Source organism: Marmota marmota, unplaced genomic scaffold, assembly GCF_001458135.2.
Source record: "Marmota marmota marmota unplaced genomic scaffold, marMar, whole genome shotgun sequence".
NCBI lineage: Eukaryota > Metazoa > Chordata > Mammalia > Rodentia > Sciuridae > Marmota > Marmota marmota.
The window spans coordinates 2,400,347-2,423,243 of NW_026000206.1; the positions used below are offsets into that span (position 1 = coordinate 2,400,347).

Below are 22,897 nucleotides of genomic sequence, written 5' to 3' on the forward strand. Positions count from 1 at the left end.
GACCATGAACGCCCCGCTGGGTGGGGTTTCACCAGGGGCGACGTTGTGGACCCCTAATCAAGAAGCAGCACCTGGGAGCTCCTCTGGTCGGCGGGGCTTGGTGTCCACCTGAGCCCTGAGGAGTGGCCGTGGAGCGTGTGCTCTGACTTTTCCGCACTGCTGCGGCTTTGAGGCGCGGCCTCTGGTGGCCGCAGGTTTCCTCCATGCCTCCCTGCAGCTGAATCTCTTCCACACACATGGCGCTTGGGCCACCCTGGAGACACAGGCCAGGGCTGGTTTCTCACATTTTGTAGAGAAGGAAGCCCAGGCGCAGCCAGGCGAAGGCGCCTGCGAGGTCACGAGGTGGCTGGGACTGCCCCAGGGGCTCCCCATCTCCACACCCCAGAACCGGAGTGTGCGCGGAGAGCCCTTCCTCCGGCTTCATGAAATATGTTCTAGAACGTTCTGTCCAGACTCACATGAGTGCCTCGTGCTGCAGCAGGAGCTAATGTCCACGTAATTTTTTCTTTAAAAATAGGAATACCTCCCGCCCCTCCATGAGCATGTCCAGATGTCACCTGTGTCCAGCAGGTGAGGGATACCAGCCTCCCTGAGTGTACCCACTTTCTGGCCCTGGAGTTATCTGTTTCTCGAGCAGGGACCCTGCTAGAAAACCGCCGGCAGGGCTGGCTTTCCCAGCAGGCTGCTCAGCATCTTGCTGGCCTGTCCTCTAGCCTCACATGAGGGCAACGGTGACAGCCTGGCCCTCAGCAAGTGCCCTGGGCTCTGCTGTCCAGCCTGTGCTGTCGGTTGTGGACCCCACTCCTGCCCAGCTCCAATTGCCAGAGCCGCCGTCCCATCTGTGCCCAGCTGCTCCCTTCTCTCCCTCACAGGGGACAGCTACCTCCTGGATGCTGGCCTCCCCTTGGCAGCCAAAGACTATCTTCTTAACTCCAGGAATTTTCTTCCCATCTCCTGGCACAATTCTGTCTGGACTTGTGTGGCCCCAAGGGGCTTGGAGAAGGTTGTGACACTTTAGATGGGGTGAGCGTGTCACCCACACCTGAGGGGTGACTTTGACACACACTCCATCCAATAGCAGCTGCGGAAGGGACTTAATCTTTCTGGGAGTGGTGAGTGGTTCGTTCCTCTGCCCTGGAAATTGACAGAGCGCCTTCCCTTGCCAGCCCAATCCTGGGCTTCCTGGGTTGCTCTGCCCCTCTGGCTATGGGTCTGCCCTAACCAAGGTAGCTGCTGAGCGTCTGCCCCACCCACGCTCGTGGCCCCCATTGCTCATGGGTCGCGGGCTTCTGCCCACTGAGCCTGCACTCTGTCGTAAGTCCAGGACTCTGGGGGCTGCTGCCCTCTGTGTGGAGCTGCGTCCTGAATGACATGTTTTTGCCACTGCAGCTCCTGGGGGTAAGAACAGAATCTCACTTCGTTCCAAGGAGACTTGGTTTCTTCTGAAAGGGCCAGAAAAGTAGGAAAGGGGCATTTTTGAAGCATCTGTTCATTTCCGGGACCCGTTTCCTTGCAGGTGGGGTGGCAGGTGGTGGGCAATGGGGCACATCTTGCCCAGAGGGATGTTTGAGCTGAGGTTCCTTCCGGTGTGACTTTGCACATGGGTCCTGGTCTGGAGTTGTCCCCCTTGCTCTCTGGGTGACAGCGTCTGGCAGGAGGGGCGCTCAGACAGGGTGCTGTCCCGCAGTCAGGTTTGGTGGGGGCGCCCTGTGCTCCCTGCCCCGCACCAGCGGTCTGGGGCCCACTTTGTTGCTTTTCCTCTGTAGGTGGCATCCGGTGCAGGGTGTGGTCGGAGGCCTGGGGAAGTAGTGGCTTCTCCCTCAGTGCCCCTTTTGTTACCTGCTGCCCTGGGCTCAGGCTCCAGGCCGGCCTACCTGGTGGCTTCAAACCAGACTGGATCAAATGGGACCAGGAAGCAGGACCGGGTGCTTGAGCAGAGACCACAGGGCTCAGAGGTCTCAGGAGAGGGCAGAACCTGGCAGGTGCCTTCCACAGAGGTCTGGGGTTCCCTGGGGCCCTTCTTACTGCTGTAGTGGGTGCTGTTGCTGGGGCAGAGGTTATCTGGGTGACAGTGTCTGCCCTTCTCTCCTTCCCTTATTACCCTGCCCCATGACCCACACCCCTTGAGGCAGCGAGGGAAGGTGGCTTAGAGGTCACGGGGTTCAATCCTTGGCAGTTTATAAAGGGGTCCTCAAGGCTCAGAGAAGGTCTGTGACTCTCCCCAGGTTGCATAGCAAGTGGAAGGATGGGCACTGTGTTTGTGGAGGGCTAAGCACATGTCCGCAGTGACCAGGGCAGTGGCCATAGATGACAGACTGTGAGTAAACCAGTAAATGAACTTGACCGTGTAGCTCATGAAAACCGTCTTGAAGTGCATGAACAAGTACTTTCAGAGGTGAATGCTGAATACCCTGGAGTGGAGGAGCTGCGGCCGGTGAGATGAGGGAACAAGGTTCTCTGCAGGTGGAGGTGCTCCTTCGGATGCTGCTGGAGTGTCTCTGGGGAAGGGGGCCTGTGAGCCGAGACCCCACCAGAAGGGCCAGGAAGGGACCACCCAGAGGAGGCACAGGCAGATCAGAGCATGGAGTGACCCTGGCTGCAGGGTCCTCCTGGACTGGAGGAGGCTGGAGGGCCTGCGCAGGGAGAGAGGCCGGCAGGGCCAGACCTGGGAGCCTCTGCGAGTTCAGAGCCGGAGGAAGTTATTGGAGGATTTAAGGGAGAGGATCCCATGACTGGATGTGGGTCTGAGTTCCCCTGGCTGCTGGGGGGAGAGGACAAGAAGGGCAGTGGGAGAGAGCCTGGCCAGGTTGGGGTAGCAGCCAGAGACAGAGGGAGGAGCCGAGGAGAGAAGGAGTCCAGAGAGTCCAGGGTTGGGGTCCTGGCATCGCCCATCTCCCTTTCTGAGGTGGCCCTGCCCGGCCAGCCCCGCCGTCACAGCTTAGCCTGGTGCCAGGTGCCAGCGCGGTGCTGGCCCTGCTGCTTCCATTGTTGCCTGGAGGGGGACTCCCTGCCTTCTGGATCCAGAGGGCGGAAGGGTGTGGTGTTACCTGGAACCGAGGATGTTGGAAGTCTGAGCTTGGGCTTCATCAGGGTTTGGCTTCAGGGACTCCGTAAGAATCTAGGTGTGACTCAGAGGCAGCTTCCCGGTGGTGGCTGATGGGCAGGGCTGAGGGATGGAGCTTCCCAACTGAACATGGGGGAGGCGCTGAGTGGTTGCCCTCCGTGACAGCAACCACGTGGCCACAGTGAGGGCCTCTGGGCACCCCGTGCTCCCTGGCTCTCAGTTTACCTCTCAACCTCAATGGCGGAGTACAAGTTCTTGTTCCCATTTTGTAGATATAGAAATTGAGGCTCAGAGTGTTTAGCCCAAGGTCACCCAGCTAGGGAGTGGTTGAGCTCAGCCACAGGCCTCTGACTGAAGTCCCTAACCAGCACCCAGCACTATCACAGGGGACCCTATATTCTCCTCACCAGCCACCCACCCAGGGTCGTCTCAGTGCCTGTCTGTCTAGGGGACACAAGAACTGACTCCAACTAGTTCCCCTGGAGGTGCTCTTCCCGGGACCCTCTGAGAATTTGTCGAAAGAGCAGTTGTTTTGTGGGGGTGCTTGGGCAACTCCCTCCCGCCTTCTCTCCTCTCCTATCCCCTCCCCTTCCTTCCTTCCATCTGTCTCCTGAGCCTGCTCTCTTGCTGGCCCGCTTTCTGAGGGGTTACCAAGAGGCCTTGCTGCAGGGCTGGCTCTGGCGGGGGTCGCAGGTCAGGAGCCCCGTCACCCTGCCTTCTACTTGCAGGGTAGGGGGCTGCACTGCCGTGGCCCCAATGTCTCACCTGGCCCAGGTGCACACCTCCTCCTGCGCCCTCTGTTCCTGGCAGGGGCTGGGAGCAAAGCTCCCTCGTGAGGTTTGGACAACTCCGAGGACTCCCTTGGGCCCAGGATGAGCATCATTCTAGGGGGTTTCTGTGCAAGTTGATCTTTAGTGGGAGGCTGAGTGACAGTGTGACACAGGACAATATGGAGTGCCACACTTCCCAAACCTCACACAGGGCGTCCTGGCCTGCCAGGGGACTACCTGTGCCCTTATGGGGACAGGATGTAGGCCTCCGACTGAGCCTCTGAGCCCTGCTCTTGGGATTCAGAGGACCGCTAGCTATAGTGCCGCACTGGAGAAGGGTGAGATTTAAAGGGCCATGTCACTGAGACCCAGGAAACAAACATGTCCCAGGAACAGAAGGCTCAGAGGAGGCTTCCTCCCAGACTGCATGCAGGAGCTGCTGGCCACCCCACCTGTCCTGTGGCTTCCCGGCTTCTCTGCGGTGGTGGGTGGCACTTGGGTGTCCTTCAACAGCCCTGGGTCAGAAGGAGCCTGGCCATGTGTCTGAGTGCACGTGTGTGACGGAGTGCGCGGGTGTAAGAGTGTGTGTGTGTGAGTGTGAGTGTGCCTATGGGGACCCTGCATCGGTTCCTCAGTGTGAAGGGCAGGAAGCCCCTTGGAGCCCTCGCCAGTCCTTGGCCGTGGGAGGCGCTGAGGACTCGGTGCTGAGCGGCTCCAGGTGTCCCCCCCTCTTCATGTGGGCCTGGGCATCAGCATGTTCCACAGAGCAGAAGCCACATGGGACAGGAAGCAGCTCCCCAGAGTCCACATGGTGGCAAAGGAGAGGGGGCCCGGACTTGAACCTGGGACTGCCTGGGTGCTTGGAGGGTCTGTCTGGAGTGGGAGCCCAGCAGTTCTGAGGCAGGAGGCCACAAGTGAAGGCATTGCCTGACCCCAAGTGTGGCCAGTGGGGGGTGGGGGGCTGGTCCCCTGGTCCCTGGCCCATTGTTGTGACTTCCCAGGGCAGCTGCTTCTCACAGCAGGGTGTGGCTGTGGGCAGTGTGCTCCCCAGGCCTGTGTGGTTGACGGGCCAGAGCCTGGATGTGGGAGCCCTGGAGAGCCCAGGAGGAGCTCTCCAGAGCCTCATCCGTGCTGGGCACCGAGGGCCTGGCCTGGAGCCTCTGAGGTCCAGCTCCCAGGGCTGGAGCTGTGGGAACCCAGGCTCCTCCCCTGCCGCCTTCCCTCCCTGCCAGAGCAGAGTTCAGCACGGCCCGGGCCTGGGCAACGCTGCTGCCCACTGACACTTAAGCTCATTCACAGACACGTGTGGAGCCTGCTGCCTGTCAGCACTGGCGCGTCCCTGGGCAGCAAGACGGACCCGTCTCTGTCCTCTTGGATGGGTGCCCAATAAAGTCATGAATAAGTGTCTCCTGACAAATTGTACCTGCTTTTCAAAGCAAAAGATTGGCGTTTGTCAGGAGAGAAACATGGGGACATTGGCTTTGGATGGATGGGGGCGGTTCAGGGAGTACACTGAGACCCAAGACCTGAGGACAGGGCTGAGTGACCTGAGGCAACGCCGAGTGCCACTGGCATGAGGAGCCTTTATCGGGCGCAGATAGCACTGCCCCTGGACAAGACCAGCGGATGCACGTTTTTAGCATTTTTATTCTGTTTCTGTAAACTTGAAATGTTTCAATTTTACAAAATGATTCTGGAAGCCCGTATCTGGCAGTGGGAGTGGCATGTACGAAGGACCAAGGCAGAAAAGGACCTTCCCGGGAGGAGGCAGGTGAGGCCTGCTCTGGCCTGGAGGCCAGCCCAGCACTGCCTCTGGTTCCAGGCCTGCCCCCATCTTCCCTTGGGGCCGGGGATGGGCTGTAGGGCACCTCTGCCGGCCCTCCCTGATGTCCTGGTGTCACCTGTGGGACTGTGGGGCGCGGGGGTCAACGCTGGGGAGGGCCCATGGGTGAGTCGGGTAGAAGCTGAAGGGTCTGGTTGACGTGCTGCCGAGGACCATATGACTGCTCTCTCCTTTTTGGGGGGAATCTGCCTCTAACTGGCTGGTTGTGAGGCGAGGCACCGTTTCCCACTCGCCAATCATAGACACCTCTGCACAGGTCTGTTCAGCCTGAACTGTGTGCGCCCATGAACGCCACTGCCCGGCTTGACTGGTACTTCAGCCTGTGAGTCCCTGGGAGGCTCCTCTGGTGCTCTCTGAGGTAGGGATGGGGCTACGGGACCCTGGAACATGGGTTTCAGATTGAGAGTCACCGGGCAGGTCCAGGCCTTGCTTTTCTGATGTGGGAAGGTCACCCAGAGAGGGCAGGCAGCCAGGGGCCTGGCTGACATTTGCAGTCCAGAGCACCTTCTCTTGGCCCTGAACATGGGTCTCGGTGTCCCCAGCCAAGATGGGCCTTGCAGTCATCTCCTGGGGGAAGACTTGTTGTGTCTGATCTGGCCCCTGAGCCTGGCGGTGGGGTGGGAACTGTGGTGTGAGAATCTGGCTGCCGCTGTGCCTGCAGGTGCTTCCTGCTGATGTGATGCTGGGGAGCGCTCCCCCGCCCCCCTCCCCAACTCACTGGCTACTGTGCCCTTCAGCATCTACTGGGTGCAGGGTGCTGGGGGCCATGCCAGACCCTCCTTTAGACTGGTTATGACAGGTGGTGGTTAGAGGGCACTGGGGAGCGGGGGAGGCTGCCTGAGAACTGCTCTGTGACCTGCATGACTCCCAGATCCTCTCTGCACCTCTGTCCCCAGCTGCTCACTGAGTGTGGCTGGCGCTTACCAAGGTTCCTCTGAGCTTGGCTGTCCGATTGTTCCAAGTCTGCTGGAGAGAGCGGGGATAATAGTCCTTATTCTTTGAGTGTTCTTAACTGTGCTAAATGATTTTCATGCCTCCACGGATTGACTCTTTTGTGTCTTGCCAGTCATAAAGGATCCAGTTGAATCCCAGAGAGTTTGAGTAACTTGCCCAGAGTCACACAGCTAGTACATGACCTAGATGGAATTTGAACCCAGTCTGACTTTGGAGCATTTGCAGTCCTCATATCCACTGTGGTAGACTTTCATATGTCACCTTCCTCAGGGTGTCATGTGTTCCTGCAACTTGTGAATATGTTACCTACCTGGTATAAAGGACTCTTTAGATGTGATCAAGTTAATGCTCTTGAGATGGGAACATTGTCCGGGATTATCCAGGTGTCCAGGGTCCTTCTCAGAGGGAGGCAGAGGAGATTTGACTTCAAAGAAGGTGATCAGGGTAATGCAGCTCGAGAGGCCTGATCAGAGACTGCTGGCTTTGAAGATGGAGGAGAGGCCCTGAGTCAAGGATTTCAGGTGCCTCTAAAGGCTAGAAAAGGCCAGGAAATGGACTCTCCTGGGGTCCCCTGAAAGAAGCCAGACCCGCCAACACCTTAATTTAAGCCCAGTGAATCTGGTTTCATCCTTCTGTCTCCCAGAATTGTTGGATGATAAATCCATGTTGTTTGAAGCCACTTGATTTGTGGCAATTTGTTACTGCAGCAGCAAGAAACTCATACGGTCACGTTCCACCACCTGGGTTCCTGGTGGCTGGCGAGCCTTTCTGTGTGCATATTTGATCTTGAATTCCTGGGGTAAAAACCTGATCTTTCAAATAGAGCTCTCCTTGGCCGTTTTACAACCCAAGAAGCATTCAGAGGAAACTCTTGTCATCTTCCTCTGCTCCGAGAGGAAGGAGGAGGGTGAGTGCAGAGGGCAAAGGTCACAGAGAGCCTGGCCCAGCCTAGAGCCTGCCTGTAAGTCTCCAGCAGGGCACCACTCTCCAGGCCTTGGTCCTTGGGAGTGAAAGGAAGGCTTGAGTCCCCTTGTCTCAGGGTCTGCCTGAGTTGCTGAGGCTGGTCTCAAACTCATGATCCTCCTGCTTCAGCCTCCCAAGCACCTGGGATTATAGGCCTGAACCACCATACCCAGCCACCTGGGAAGGATTTCTATAGTTTGTTCAGTGTCTTTAAGTGGGTAATACAAAAATTCTGGGGAAAGCTGAAGCAATTATTACTCACAGGGAAATGCAAATATTTTTGTGACTATCCTATGAAAAATTGGGGCATTTTTCCTGAGCAAATAATCCTGTTTATTTCTCTAACAAAATAGCCACAGTTGGGCTACAGGAGCCAACCCACAACTGCCAGGGCCATTTCTCAGGGGACAGCTCCCCTCCTTTACCCCCTTTGCTCTTCTTTTTTTTTTTAAGATGTTGATGGACTGGGCTGGGATGTGGCTCAGTGGTAGGGCGCTGACCTAGCACGTTTGAGGCCCTGGGTTCGATCCTCAGCACCACATAAAAATTAAAAAAAAATAAAACTATTGTGTCCAACTAAAAAATATTAAAAAAAAAAAAAACCTTGTCGATGGGCCTTTATTTTGTTTATTTATCTGTGGTGCTGAGAATCGAACCCAGTGCCTCACACATACCAGGCAGGTGCTCCACCATGAGCCCAGCCCAGCCCTGCCCTTCTTCTTTAACCAGAGGAAACATAACGAAGACACAAGTGACGGAGTTTGGGCTCTGCTGAGGGGAGGGGATTACTTTTGCAGTGAATTATTCATTCTTGAGGGCAGATTTTCTCAACTCTGAAAGTTGGTTGGGCAAAAGCATCATAAACCCAAGAATATGTTTAAAAGTTACTTTCCTTGAAAAGACACTTTGGGGAGGTCCTTGTAGCAGGGTTTGCAAGGGGAGGGGCATCTGCCTCCTCTCAAGGGAAAGAGGACGGAGAGGAGGGGGTCAGCATCCACCATACCTGGCCCGCGGCAGGGCCTCGAGTGCACCTCCTGACCGTCTGCAATATGCCGGGCATTTGTCTCTCATAGCAGTTAGGAAACTGTGGCTCAGAGAGGTTGGGGTTGTGGCCCGTGGTCACTCAGCTCTTAAAGGAGTCAGAAGTCCTATCCTGCCCATCTGGCAAGGAATCTGCTCTTTCTACACTGCCCCAGGAGAAGGGGTCCTTGGTCCAGGGTCAGGATGAGGGACCCAGTGAGATGAGGAGACACACACAGGGGGTGGGCTGGAGAGGCTGTGTGTGCCCCACCCTTGCTGGGAAGGCAAAGCGCCCCATTTTCAGAAAGGAGAACCAGAGGCCCAGGTAGGACCCGGGTGTGCCGTGTGGCTGGCTGGCCTCTGAGTCCCTCTGGAAGCCGAACCTTCCCTCTGTTCTGCCTGCTCATCCGCTTGTTCATGCACCCTTGGAGGAGCCACAGAGCAGTCACTAGGGTCAAGTCACAGCAGGTGCCTGCCCTCAGCAAGTCTGCATTCTAATTAATTCTAATTAACTTTTATTGAAATGCAGCCACGCCCACTTGTTTATGGGTTGTCTGTGGGACTCAGAGTCTTGTGTGACCCTATACTGAAATGGTTTGCTGACTCCTGAGCCCCAGCAAAGTCCTCAGGTGGGAGGGGGCTGTGCTTGAGGAGGGGGAAGGGAGGCTGGAGATGGGGGAAGAGGACTAGAGGGGGAGGTGAGTGCAGAGTGGTCGCAGGGCAGATTGGGCAGCCTTGCATGGCTTCCTGTGGTGTGGAGGTTGTGAGGTGGGGTGTAGAAGGGTAGAGGTGGGGCTAAATGTGGAGTCACAAGACCTGGACTTGAGACCTACCGTTTGTCCCATGCTAGCTCTGTGCTGTCAGTTCAGTCACTCACAAAGCCTGATGATGGTGATGGTGGTGGGGATGATTATGGTGGTAATAATGATGGTGTTGGTGGTGTTGGTGATGATGGAGGTAATGATGGAGGTGGTGGTGATGGTGGTAGGAAGGATGATGACGGTGGTGGTGGTAGTGGTGTTGGTGATGACGGTGAGGATGATGGTGGTGGTAATGATGGAGGTGGTGGTGATGAAGGCAGTGAGGATGATGGAGTTATTACACTAGTGTGTAGTGATGATGATAGTTGTGATGCAGATGGGGGGTGGTGGTGACAATTACAGTGGCACCTCTTCTATGTGAGGTACTCCGCATAGGTGGTGATAATCCTCCACACAGCAATGCATAGTGGGTAGCCACACCATCTTCATGTGCAGGAGAACACACTAGGTGACTTAACCAAGGGCACACAACGAGCATGTGGCACACAACAAGGCAGTGACATACATTTGTGTTGTAGTTAAGAGACTGTGGGGCCATGGGTGTGAGAGTCCCTGGTCAACAGCATGACCTGTCTCTGTCACTCAGAGAGGCAGCTTTGATGGGAAGTGGCCCAATGTCAGTACTGTCTTCAGAGTAAGGGTTTCCTGGGCAGGACTGTCCCAACCTCTCCGTGGTGTGCTGGGGAGGGGCCTGTCTCCCTGTCCCCATGGTGACCAGTTAGCAGGCCTGGTGTTGGCTTTGGTTTTCCTAATTTGAGGTTGTGGGATCCTCTGGTTGTGGCTGAGGTTTTTCTGCCCTGGAAACCCCATCTGTGGCGTGGCTAGGAGGTGGGGCCTGGAGGTGCTAGAACCTGCCCACACACCACAGGCCCCATGCCCTGGGCTGCACCCTGCGCCTCCCTCACTCTGGATGGGAGGTTTTGGGTCTTCCAGCTGAAAAACTGCAGTGCCTTGGAAATTTCTGGGGTCAGAGCTGTGTCTCTCCTCCCCATGTTCAGACCTACAGAGCTGAGCTGCCAGGAGGCCTGGGGATGGCTGGGGCTCCTGCTCTGTTTGTCCACCATGACTTTTGTCTCCTCCTCTGTGGCGTCCTCTCACATGTGGAAGCCCCTGACTAAGCCGCCAGGCAGGCTGATAGGGTCTGGAAAATTCTCCAGTCCCTGCCCCCTGCTGCTGCCTCCTCCCCTCCACCTTATTGAATTTTGGCAGGTTACTCCCGGGCCTAACTGTGCCCACATCAGAGTGTCAGCAGTTTGAACCGAGCCTGCATGACTTAATCCTGCGTGACTCGGGGTCCATTCCTGAGTCTTTGAACTGATGCTCTTGCATAAAAAGGGTCAGTCCCACTCTGTGGTAAAGTTGGCAGTGGGTTGGGCCGTGGAAAGGGGTGGCTCTGTATGCCCAGATGTCCCCTCTTCCCCTCCTGCCCACCCTGGGCTCCTCTGCTCCAAGGAAGGCCCTGGACACTCCTGCAGACACTAAGGTTATGGCTCCTACAAGCTCCTGGTGGTCCCTGCCCCAAGGACAGTAGACTCAGGCCACCGGCATCTGTGGCATAGTACCCTCTCTGCAGGCTCTGGGCCATGGTGGCTTGGCAACCCCTGCTGTTAAGTTTCCCCAAACTTATCAACCTGTGGATGGGGAGCAGTCTCCACCCGCCCCCAGAGCTTGACCTTCCCGCTCGGGCACAGGAATAGCACGGCCCGTGGGCGGGGAGGGTGGAGCTGGACTTGCCTTGACCAGGTAAGTGTATGGAGGCAGGGACGCAGCCACCTGTGGGGGCTTTCAGAAGGGGAGCTACAGAACCAGAACGGGCCTCACCCACCCTGTGGTTCCCGTGTCATCCGTCCTCTTCAGGGATCTCAAAGGAAAGCTCTTGTCACAAAGGGCTCTGCGCCCCATCCTGGGTCCCCCCCCCCCCCCGGNTACTATGGTTTAGGCTGGTTTCTTGAGAGGTTGCCCCTTCCCTGTGAGTGTACATGTGACCCTCTATAGAGGCCAGGCGGGCCACCTGAAGAGGACCCCAGCTGTTGGGGACAGCTCATCTGGTGGCCACGTGTATTGGGTTGAGAAATCCCCTGGAGGCCGAGTCCCCTGAGTGCACTTGCTGGAGTCATGTCACTTCTGCAGAGGTGTGGGTCACTCCTATCCTGGTCCCTGTCAGGCCCCGTAATTGGAATCTCACTATATTTGAGACCAGATTAAAAGAGGTGGAATCCATGAGAAGCCAGCCTCCCCCTCATCAGCCTCAGCAGGAAGGTGGTGGTGAAGATGGCAGAGCCCAGGTGGATGGGAAAGAGTTACCCATGGGGGTCAGGGGTGGGCAGTAGATGCCAGGCGGGGGCAGTTGGCCTCATGAAGAAAACCGAGCTGCCTCTGCTTTGTCCGGCCACATCTGATCCCAAGGACACCCACGGCTCCCCCAGTGGTATTTTCTGGCAGCCCACCCTGTCGCAGGCCTGGGGGAAGCTGAGGCGTGAGAGTGTCGGCAGGTTCTGCAGCCCCCAGACGGCACAGACGCACTGTCACCTGTCACGCTGCCTTCCAGTGGTGGGCCGAGCAGCTGTCATCGGCCTTCTGTGGCTGGGAACGCAGAGGAGGGATCCTTCCCACACCATTACCAGGACACCCAAGACCCTCCCAGACTGGGATCCGAGTGCCTCGAGAGCAATTCCTCCTGCTGTCCTGGACACATTGGCTGGCGGCCATTATGTGCTATTCTGAAGACCTGCTTCACCACTTAATGAGAGGTTCTGACAGATCTGGTCCCTTGCAGTAGTTTCACAGTCGGGAGGGCTGTACCAGACAGCCTCGGGGTCTCTGTAGATCACGTCCCTCTCTGTGCCTTTGATTAGCCAGCAGTGGCCATGCTGTTTGGAGGTGAGGTGGTGGTTTCTCTCACTAGAGCTGCCTCTGGTGATGGTGCCCCATCCCTGAACTTGCAGTCTGGCCTGAAAGCTCAGCGTGATCTGCCACTTGCTTGGTCCTGCTGTGTCACCCTTCTTCTCCGTCTATAAGCACAGAACTGATGGGAAGGTAGCAGAATCTAGATCAGCCCATGACACATTGCCTGGAGAGGAAAGATGGGCCAGCCAATCAGATTTGCTCCTTGGTGCTCTAGAACCAGGATTCTGGAGAAGACTCTCAAAGAGCTCGGTGGAAAGGGTCCCCCCAGTAGGCGGGGCTTCAATACTTGTGAGTGTCTTGCTGTGCAAATGCTCAGCTTGTGTTGGGCAAGGCACAGCGGCCTGAGACCTGTCAGAATCAGAGCCCAGGACCACCAAATTTGGGAGCCAGGGGGAAAATTTTTAGTCAATGTGACCAAGCCCCTGTGTGCTTCTGCAGATCTTTTTTAGAAGTGGGGAGGCAGAGAGAAGTCAGAGGGAGAAGTTCCCAGAAAGAGCAGCCCGTCTTTGGGTTTGAACTAAGTGAAGTTTGGGACTTTCTCTGGATTTAGGGCATTTCTCACACCAGTGTGCATCAGAACCACCTTGGGGCTCATTGAAACCCAAGTTGCCTGCCCTCCGGGAGTGGTCTGGGGTGGAATGTGCATTTCTAACAAGTTCTGGGAGGAGACTGCCGCTCCCAGGTGGGGGGCATACAGAACCACTGATGTGAGGGCAAGAGGGACACTCCTGCCCACATACGTGTGGAGATTCCTCAGCTTTCCCTCTCTGGTGTGTTGCTCACTTGTGGCCGCTGGAAAGAGCACTAGTGTGAGAAGAAGGACACCTGAGCCTGGTTCAGGTGGTCACAGATGGCCCAAGTGCTCGGAGGAAGGGTTCTTGCTTTCCTGGGATTCTATTTCTCCTTCTGTAAGATGGACTCAGTAGTAGGATCTGCTTACCAGGGCCCAAGTAAGGAGCAACGGATAATGTCTTATTAACAGGACCGATGTCCCCTGACTGCGTGTCTAAGAAATGCTGCATTTCTTTAATTTCCACACCACCTAGACCACCAGACTGTGTGGGGCCCGCCCTCCTTCCCTGACACCAACTCAGCAACATCCTCTGGGCCTCGCCTTTCCTGTCACCTCTACCCCCCAACCATGGCTGCCCCATGACTAGCAAATCTCCAACCCCTGTTCTTTCCCTAAGTGTTGGTCAAAACTCCCACCAACTAAAGGAGCATTTCCCCACAGCGCTACCGTTGGCATTTTGGAGCTGATCATTCAGAGTCCTAGGGGTCTGTCTTGGGCATGGTACAACGCTTAACCACATTTTTGGGCTGTGACTCCCAGATGCCAGTAGTGTCCCTCCAGTCTAGCTGTGACAATTGAAAATGTCCCCAGACATTACCAGATGTTCACTGGGTGGGAGTGGCGCAGCCTCGAGGGGCATGGTGATCACTGGAGTAAAGTGTTGACGTCTGTCTTCACTGCTCAACGTAGCCCTGTCCTGGCACCCACCTGTCCACCTGCCTGTCACTTGGGAGTTACTCAACATTGGTTGAATGAACTAATGAATCTACGTTAATTTTCTTGAATTAATGAAAAAAGCAGTCTATAAAAACTGTGTACATGTAAGTGTGAGTCAAGTTGGCTGCCTGAGAAATACCTGGGAGCCTCATAAGAAGTCACCTTCCTGGGGTCCAATCAGAGAGTTGGGCTGCAACCTAGAAATCTGGTTGTCAAAAGTGAATCGTGGAGGGCTGGGGTTGTGGCTCAGTGGTGGAGAGTTCGCCTAGCACGCGCGAGGCCCTAGGTTGTATGCTCAGCACTGCAAAAAAAAAAAAAGAGTAAATCCTGGAATCCTCAAGAAGTTAAACATTGGCTTTTTATAGGACCTAGCCACTCATCTCTGAGAATTGAAAGCAGGAACTCAGACATGTATTTGCTCGTATGCAAATATCTATGAAGCAGCAGTGGTCAGCAGAACCTTAGAGTAGAACCAGCTCCAATGTCCTTCAACAGATGAGTGGATAAATAAAGTGTGTATCCGTACCACCTATAGGATTCCGCCCTAGAAAGCGGAGATCCTGCGGCAGCCTGGGTGAACCTGGGAGACCTGGTGCTCCGCAAGGCCAGCCAGGCACAGAGGACACGTTTGTGTGATTCCTTGTATGTGAGGTGACCCAAGTAATGGAGACAGAAAGTGGAACCGAGGCTAGGGGGCGCTGGGACGAGGGAGAATGGGGAATTGTTTAATGGGTACACATTTTTTTTCGGGATGCTGAGAAAATTCTTAAAGCGCCTTAATTGTATGTCTAAAAATAGCTAAAATGGTAAATTTTATGTTATGTGTATTCTATCACCCACACCCAGGTGCCTTGTCCCAGCCAGGTCTGGGAATCCGTAGTGTGGGAACAGGGAACGGGAGAGATGTGACCAGATGAGATCCAATGGCCCTTTTGGGCCTCACAGCCTGTGAGCTGCTGGGACAGACCTGACCTCGCCCACCTACTATGGTTTAGGCTGGTTTCTTGAGAGGGTGCCCCTTCCCTGGGAGTGTACATGTGACCCTCTATAGAGGCCAGGCGGGCCACCTGAAGAGGACCCCAGCTGTTGGGGACAGCTCATCTGGAGGCCACGTGTCCTGTCCATGGGGCAGCTGCTGCCCAGCTCCAGCTGGTTCTCGCATGTGGGAAGCCTGGTTGTGGGTGAGGAGTCCAAAAGCTGGGTTTGTGTGTGAAACTTGCTGGTGTTTAGCTGTTGGCAACTGGCTCATTGAGCAGCAGGCAAACAAACAAGCCACATGTGGGTCGGGCTGAGCGAACCCTGCGGGGCTCTGGTCTGCTTGGCAGTGTTCCCGGGCGCCTGCCGGCGTGGGCCTCAGGCTCCTGCCCCATCATCACACGCTGGGTGGTGTCTGAGGTCTGACACCAGATCTCTTGGATCCTCTGAGAATTCCTCTTGCTTTTAGTGCACCCAGAAGGGAAGTGTATAGACCAGACATCAAGGGCCAGATCCCAGGTCCAGGAGTCCCCTCAGCCAGGGTCCTGAAGACTCTGCCACCTTGCTTCTCTCTTCCCGCTGTCTCAGTTTCCTCATCTGTCAAGGGGGAGTAGAGTCCTTCCCACCACACAGAGTGAGGGTGAAGAGTGCGGGGAGATGGGGCATGGACTCAGTCCAGGCAGGGCCAGCCCAAGTGCTCTCGTGTGTGTGTGGGGGGGGTGGGGGGGTGGGTGCGCGCACGCGCGCACATGTGCGCAGGGTGGCGGGGGGAATGAGCATGGAGTGGGGTGCACACCTGTGTCTTCACCTGTGACATGGGCCCGTGGTTTCACCCTCAGCCGTTCTCAGAACCACGAGGTCTTTTCAAGTGATGGCTGGCCATGGCAGGTGCCCAATACATATTGTTCTGTCCTTTGAAGTTTGAGGCCTTTGCCATCTGCAGGGACCCGGGGAGAGGAAACTGGGCCTGGCCAGGTAGAGGCAGGATGAGCAGAATGGAGACATGGCCCTGCGTCCCCTGCCTCGTCAGCTCCCTTGCCCACTCCCTGGCCACCAGCACTTGAGCCGGCCCACATGCTAAGCAGGCCTCAGCCTTGGCTCTCCAGGGCAGTGGGGATGACGGGTAGGGACCCCAGCCCTGCTCTGTGCCTGCCTCTGAATGCTCACTACCTCCTTATCCTGTCAGCGTCACGAGGAAGGCCTCCTGTCTCTAGTTCACAGAGGGCTCAGAGGGGGCGGGCTGCATGCCCAGGTGTGCGTAGACAGCTGGGAAGCCACAGAGCCGGAGCCAGGCAGAGCCAGGGGTAGGGGCCCTGTCCTGTCCAGACCCTTCCTGGGAGGGCCAGTGAGTGGAAAGGCCATCACCCACCCAGAGCAGGGAGCTAGCATCCTGCCTAGAACCCTGAAGGAGTAAAGGGCCCTTAAATTCCTGAGATACTGGATGCCCTGATGGCTGTCCCCTGTGCCCTGTTGGGAGGAGTGGCAGGGGTGGTGGGAACCCAGTATGCACCTCATCCACCTCCGTGTGCCCCTACACATGCCTGTTCGTGACACTATTTCATTACACATCCGTGTTTGTTCTATCTGCACACTGTGGTGGACAGGAGGGAGGACAGGACCTTTCAGGAGTCCTTCCTTCTAGTCTTGAGAAATATGTCCTCAGAGGCTCTGGGTTTGGGAGGTTGAGGGAGGAGGTACCCAGGACAAGTGGAAATCGAACTCTTGGCCCCCACATCTGGCCCAGTTGAGGAAGGAGACTCTGCAGGAAACAGGAGGGAGAAATGAGGGCAGTGAGGTGGCCGCAGTCCCCTGGCTGATGGCCTTGTTCCATGAAGAGCTCCCAGGCCACAGGGAGAGGTAGGATGTAACAGGCCTGGCCCCTGCCAGTTACCAGGCACCCAGGGGCTGAAGGGCTGGGAGATGCCATAGGAAGAGCAGAGACGGGATGCTGGCGTGGTGGGGAAGCGGGGGGCTCTCTGCTGGGGTGGGAGGCCCCCGTGGGACCACGAGGAAACAGACTCCACGCTGGCCTGGAAGAAGCATGTGCATCTTGAGCTTGGGGTGGGGGTGGGGTCACTGGCTGGACCTAGAGCCCCCGCCGCCTCCCAGCCCAGGAAGCTGGTTCAGTGGGTGGGACGCAGGGGCTGGACCTGGGACAGCACAAACATCTGCCCACCATCTTTCTCCCATCTCTGCAGGGGGCGGAGGAAAGCGCAAAGGGAAAAGCAAGAAGTGGAAAGAAATCCTGAAGTTCCCTCACATCAGCCAGTGTGAAGATCTCCGGAGGACCATAGGTAAGCCCACTGACCCTCTCCAGGCCACTGTGCAGTGAGTCAGAGGCGACTCTGGTAATGCAATGTGGTCTGTCCAGGGAGGCCCTTGAGGCCAACGTCTTTGCTAACGGGCATAAAGATGCAGCCAGCAGTCACTGACTCTTTGCAGTGACCACTTCCCAGTCACCCTTGGCGGCAGCTGCTATTACTTTACTCAGATGGGGAGACCGAGGTGCAGAGTGGCTCTGTCACTGGCCCAAGGTGCACAGCTCAGGGGAGGGCAGTGGGGGGGGCCACCTGTCTCTGAGCCCCACATAGAGCTTTTCCTCTCTTCCTCCCCGGAGCCTGTGCACCCTGCCCTCAGGGAACAGCCCTGGCTCTGGGCTCTCCTCCTCTCTTGCTGGAGATGGTGATGCCCACCACGGAGCTGCTGCCCACCGACACAGCCCTGCCTTTTCTCTTCAGCACCATGTAGCCACTCCAACAAGGGCAGGAGCTCATCTCCTGTGGGGACTGGCACAGCCAACACACCAAGTGACCCCGCTGAGGACATGGCTGTAGGCAAGAGGCCAGGGTGACTGGGTGAGGACTTCTATGGGTGGGCATGAGGAGGCTGGTCCTTTGTTCTGGTCAGACCTGGCCCTCCTCCCCAGTATGCCCTGGGGTGGGCACCTCCCTTGCTACAGGAAGGCCCCTCAACTGCTTGTGACTGTCAGAGGTCACGTACATGTACACATGTTTTACAATACTCAGGCCCACCGGGGACTGGATAGCCTACAGTGTCCAGTGTAGGGGAGGGGCTCACTTGATTGGCATTTATGAGACAAAAAGGCAGATGTGAGTGGGGAAGCAGGGTAGGTGCTGCAGGATGGGGTAGCTCCCTGAAACGCACCTGCCGTCCTTAACCCCTCCCTAAGGTCAGAATCTCCATGGTCCTTGGAGCCAAGAGTGGAGCTGGCCTAAGGAATTGCAGCTCTGGATCCAGCAGACTTGGGCTCAATCCCGCCCTCTCTCCTGGTCCCGTGACAGGATATTAGTCCATTGGGCTTTGTCTCCCTAGCTGTAGGTGACATAATGACTGTGAACACAGTAGAGGGGACCAGATGAGACCATGACTTGCTCTTCTCAGTTCTCCAGTGTTCTTTCTGCAGTTCCCAGCAGCTACTGCCCTGCTTGGCCCCTTTTGAGTTGTGGCCTCGGACACCCATGTTCACACTTGAGAATCAACGGGCCCAGGGGGAGAGAGGAGGGGCTGCTCTCCTGGGGCTGGCAGAGCCCAGGGTAGGACTCACGAGTGGCCAGGTAGACTACCATCCAGGACTACCCAGGACTCACAAGTGGCCTTCAGAGAGTCATGGGGAGAGCGCCTCTGGTGACTGGCCATTACCCCCCTAGAGATCATTTCATTCTTTGTCACTCTGATTTAGGCCTGGAGAGACTGGGCCCAGAGGTGGGCTGGGGTGGGGACCTCAGATGCCATGGTCACCACACACTCCTGAGGGCAGAAAGGCCCTCCTGTGGGTGGTCCGAGGCTTTTCGGTCACCTTCCTCCTGGGTGAGCCTGCTGGCTGCCAGATGCCTCTTCTGGAGACAGATCCTAGCTTTCTTCTGATGGAAGGATGTCATTCACTCCCCATTCACTATGGGCCCCAGGGGCATCTTACATTCCTCCTTAGGACCAAGTGTTGCCCTGAGACCATCCCATGTGTTGAGCCAGAGGAGAGAGCTTAATATGGAGAAAGGTTCCCCAAAGGTGGGGATTACAGAGAGGCAGAACAACGGGGCGAGGCCAAGCCCACCTGGGAGGGGCCTGGCCTGCCAAGTCCACCCTTGGAAGTCATTTGCCTGGGGGGTGTCTGCAGGTAGCTGTCTCGAGGGCATAACAGGCTCTGAAGGCCACTTCCTCAGAGAAGTCCCCCTGGCCCTGAATGAAAACTAGCCATGGTCAGAGTCGCCCAGAGCCTCCAGGCTGCTCCTGCTAGACCACCTCCCTGGGCTACTGTCTCACATCTGTTCGTCCCACAGTGTGAGTGGCTCTTCAGGAAGGGGCTGGATCTTTGAAGTTCATGGCCGTGTAGTTGGCACTTGGCTTACAGAAGGGGTGTGAGAGACGTCAGCTGGACAAACGAGTGAAGGAGAGAAGAGGAGTGAGTGATCTCGGCTCAGGAAGGGCTTCGGATGGGAGAGTACATCCAGATTAAAGAAATCTTAATATTGTACTATATTTATTTCACGTGTGTCTTCAAAATATAAAAACAAGGGCTGGGGGTGTGGCTCAGCGGTAGAACACTTACCTAGCAAGGATGAGGCACTGGATTCGATCCTCAGCACCACGTAAAAATAAATAAATAAAATAAAGATATTGTGTCCATCTACAACTAAAAATAATGATAATAAAAAAAATATAAAACAAAAATATGAACTAAAGGGCTTCCGTTCCAGACAAGAGGAAGTGGATATATTGTTCCCTATCCCTCTTGCTAAGGGCAGTTGAAACCCTGGACATTGTGTGTAAAACAGACATAAGAAGACTCCTGAGGTGGAAAGAAGGCAGACTGGCTAGGGACTTTGAGTTTCTTGGGTTTTCTTTCTTACTCCCTATGTCCCTGCCTGGGAATCAGAGAAACTCAAAACCACCCCCCGCCCACCAAAAAGACCCGGACAGTTTTCTGTAGCCAGAGGCCCTGGAAGGGGCAGCTGAGCACAGGGGCCACTCCAGAGCTGCCGTTTCACCTCGTACCAGCAGCAGGATGTGCACTTCCAGACTTTCTTCTCAATCTCTGTCTGAGCTCTGGCTGCAGTAGCCAGTCATACTGGCCGGGAGGCTTTGACACAGGTGTTTACTCCCTAGTTCCGAAGGCCTGCAATCCAAGATCAAGGCTGCTTCCTGGCCTGCAGACAGCATCATAGTATCCTTGTGTCATCAAACGAGAGGAAGCAGCTCCGTCAGGGCTCTTCTTACCAGGGCACTAATCCCATTCCAGAGGGCTCCACCCTGGGGACTGAGCTGCCTCCCCACACCGTCACAGGGAACTTGGCTTCACCACCTCAGTTTTGGGGAGGATACAGACAGTCTATCACTAGGCAGCCTAGTTCCAGATTCGAGGACCTGGCTCTGCTTCCCCTCCACTTGCCTCCTGAGACACTGCTCTTCTGCCTTGAGGTGAAGGGGCCTCACAGGCTGTGCTCTGCCCGGCCTGCACTGCCACCAGATGCTCAGGTACCCTCCCTGCTCCCTCCTCCCCAGGGGCTTCCAGGCATTGCCCCAGGAGCACCCAAATGTCCCTCTCCTACTAATACCCTCCTTGCTGGAAGGAGACCTGGGAGTACAGGATTGGACTGTGCATGGGCTTCACCCTTTGGCCCCAGCCCCATTCTAGGCCCTTAAACGGGGCTCTTGGCAGGGCCCAGGACCCCAGGCAGGTGTGAGAATGGTGTACTGCCAGATGGGAGTGATGCTTTTGTTTTCTGAAGAGTTTTGAAAGAAGTGTGTGTGTGTGTGTGTGTGTGTGTGTGTGCGCGCGCGCGCAGTATGAAGAGAAGCCCAGGAAAACAGGAGGCTGACACAGACCAGGGGCTGCAGCCTGTGGGCTGGGCCGGGGCTCGGGCTTGCCGCCTGTTTGCGGGCAGTTGCAGTGGTGTTTGTACAGCCTCTGCTGGGGTCCTGCTGGAAGCCTTCTTAAATCAAAATCTCATTTCTCCTCTAGACCAATACACAAACCAAACAGTGGCAGACACTGCATTTGTTTTCTTGTGGACACACACGCTGCTCTACAGCGCTTTGGCTGGATGTCCCAGGGCAGGCTTTGTGCTGAGGCTCCAGGGCCCCTCGGGGCCAGAGGATAGTAGGGTGGTGCAGTGGGAAGGCTCAGGATCAGAGGGAAGGACAGAGCCCACGCGGACCCTGGGATGCTGGCCCCTCCATTGAAGCCATGACCTGGCCTGCCTTGGCGCTGCCCTGGGAAGCACGGGCTGCTCTGCCCAGCAATGGGGTGATTTTGAAAAACTGAAAACCGCCCTGTGAATCATTTTCCTGCCAAAACCTATCCTACTTGGGGTAAACCTCCAACTCTTTTCTGTGGGTAGCAAGCACTTTGGCTGTGGGTGAAGTCCATGGACCCCTTCTCAGAACAAGGCTTTTACATATGAAAGGGACCACAGGGGGTTACCAAGGAAACCAGTTCTTTTCAAATGCAGTTATTAAATACTTTTAAAATGTTTAATATAGAAATGTATGTGCTTCTTTGTTAATACTTTAAATAACAAGATCTAATAGCTAGTCTAATAGCTATTGTAATTTAGAATTTGGGATGAGCATAAGTGATACTTTCATATATCTGCCACAACTCTAAGAGGCGTGTCATTTGTGCTGGAGACGAGCCCCAGGCACTGCTAGCATTGTGTGGGCCCTTGTCGACATTCATGATGGCAGGCAGTGCTGGGTTTTAGTCAGAGGTTGGTGGAAAGAAGGCCAAGTCTCTCCCTGCAAATCTGGCCTGACATTCTTCTCCCTACCCTGCCTGAGCCCCCCCCCACCCCCGGGCGTCCTCCNACATAATAGGGCTCATCAAACATTAAGTGAATGAAGGATTGAAGGAGGTGAAATGTTTGAAATTCGGGCTCTTTTTAAAAAGTTTATGACATGTGTTTGCTGTATCTAAATTTAACCTTAGCCCAGTTACTTAAAGGAATGAGAGTTTAGCTTCGGGAGGCAGCGTAGAAAGTATACAGAGATGAGCAGGCTCAGCTCAACCCCAAGACCCCAGCCACAGTCTCCTAGGCACTAAGCGGGGAGGCCAGCGAGGGGCTCCTGGCCGGCCAGGTTCCCCAGAGCTGCTGTCGTGTTAGGTTTGCACAGAATCCTCAACTCAAGGAAATGAACATCGTGTCTATTTCAGAAGTGAGTGAACAGGCTCCTGGAGCAGGGTGACTGCCCAGGACAGTCCAGTTCCTGGGTCCTAGCACCAGCTTCCCACCAGCTGGAGTTTATTGACTCATAAACATTTGGGGCATGAGCCCTAGCCAGTGCCCAAAGCAGAGGGACTCACTGCAGGCTCCAAGGGTCGACATTCCTGTGGGTCTCTTTCTCTCTTTACTGTATCTTGTAAGTTTGTGCTGCTTGTTTATTCAACAAATGTTTATTGGGAACCTACTATGTGCAGCTCATGGAGAAACAGCTGATTCCTGCCCCCCTGGAACCCAATCATGGCTGAGCTCAGGAGATTGACTGGGATGGCCATGTGATGACGGATTGAGAATGTTCTATGATGGTGAAGAACAGGTCACCAAGCTGAAGAATGGTGGTGAGGGTCTGCACCCATCAGAACTTCCCCAGAGGAAGTGGCTTCCCTCACAGCCTCCCAGAGCATTTTTCTGTGAGCTCCTTGGGGGCCTAGAACACTTCCTGCTCACTTGAGAGTCTTCACTGTGGCACAGTGTGGATGGATGGATGGATGACGGGCAGATGGTGGGTAGATGGATCAAGTGCTCATTCCCTCCTCTTCCTCCGTCTGGAAACCAGAACAGTAGTTAGTGGCAGTATTAAGACAGACGTTCCTTGCTGCCTGGGTCTGCTTCCAGTGTGAGCCCCAGACATGAGCTGACTGATTGTAGACAGAACTGGCAGAGGGCAGACAGACTGTTGAGAGGAGGGAGACGTCCTCCAATGTCTGCTCGTCTGCTGGCGAAACATCAAGTAATGACATTATTAGTTAATGGGCTAATTGTTCGTGTAAGATCATTAGGGGCCCAAATCAAAGAAGTTCTCAGAATGTGCAAAGCTTGGAAGGCTGGAAAC

General features: G+C 55.6%; 1 protein-coding gene across 3 annotated transcripts in view; it reads left to right on the forward strand.

The window, feature by feature from the left end:
• Nucleotides 1-22,897, forward strand: part of Grk5 (G protein-coupled receptor kinase 5) — a 189,747-nt gene that overhangs the window by 65,439 nt on the left and 101,411 nt on the right. For all 3 annotated transcript variants that reach the window (XM_015498319.2, XM_048791296.1, XM_048791297.1), the window contains one exon: nucleotides 17,026-17,121. In XM_015498319.2, the coding sequence (XP_015353805.1) occupies nucleotides 17,026-17,121 (96 nt within the window). Of the gene's footprint in view, nucleotides 1-17,025; nucleotides 17,122-22,897 lie in introns of those variants that run through there.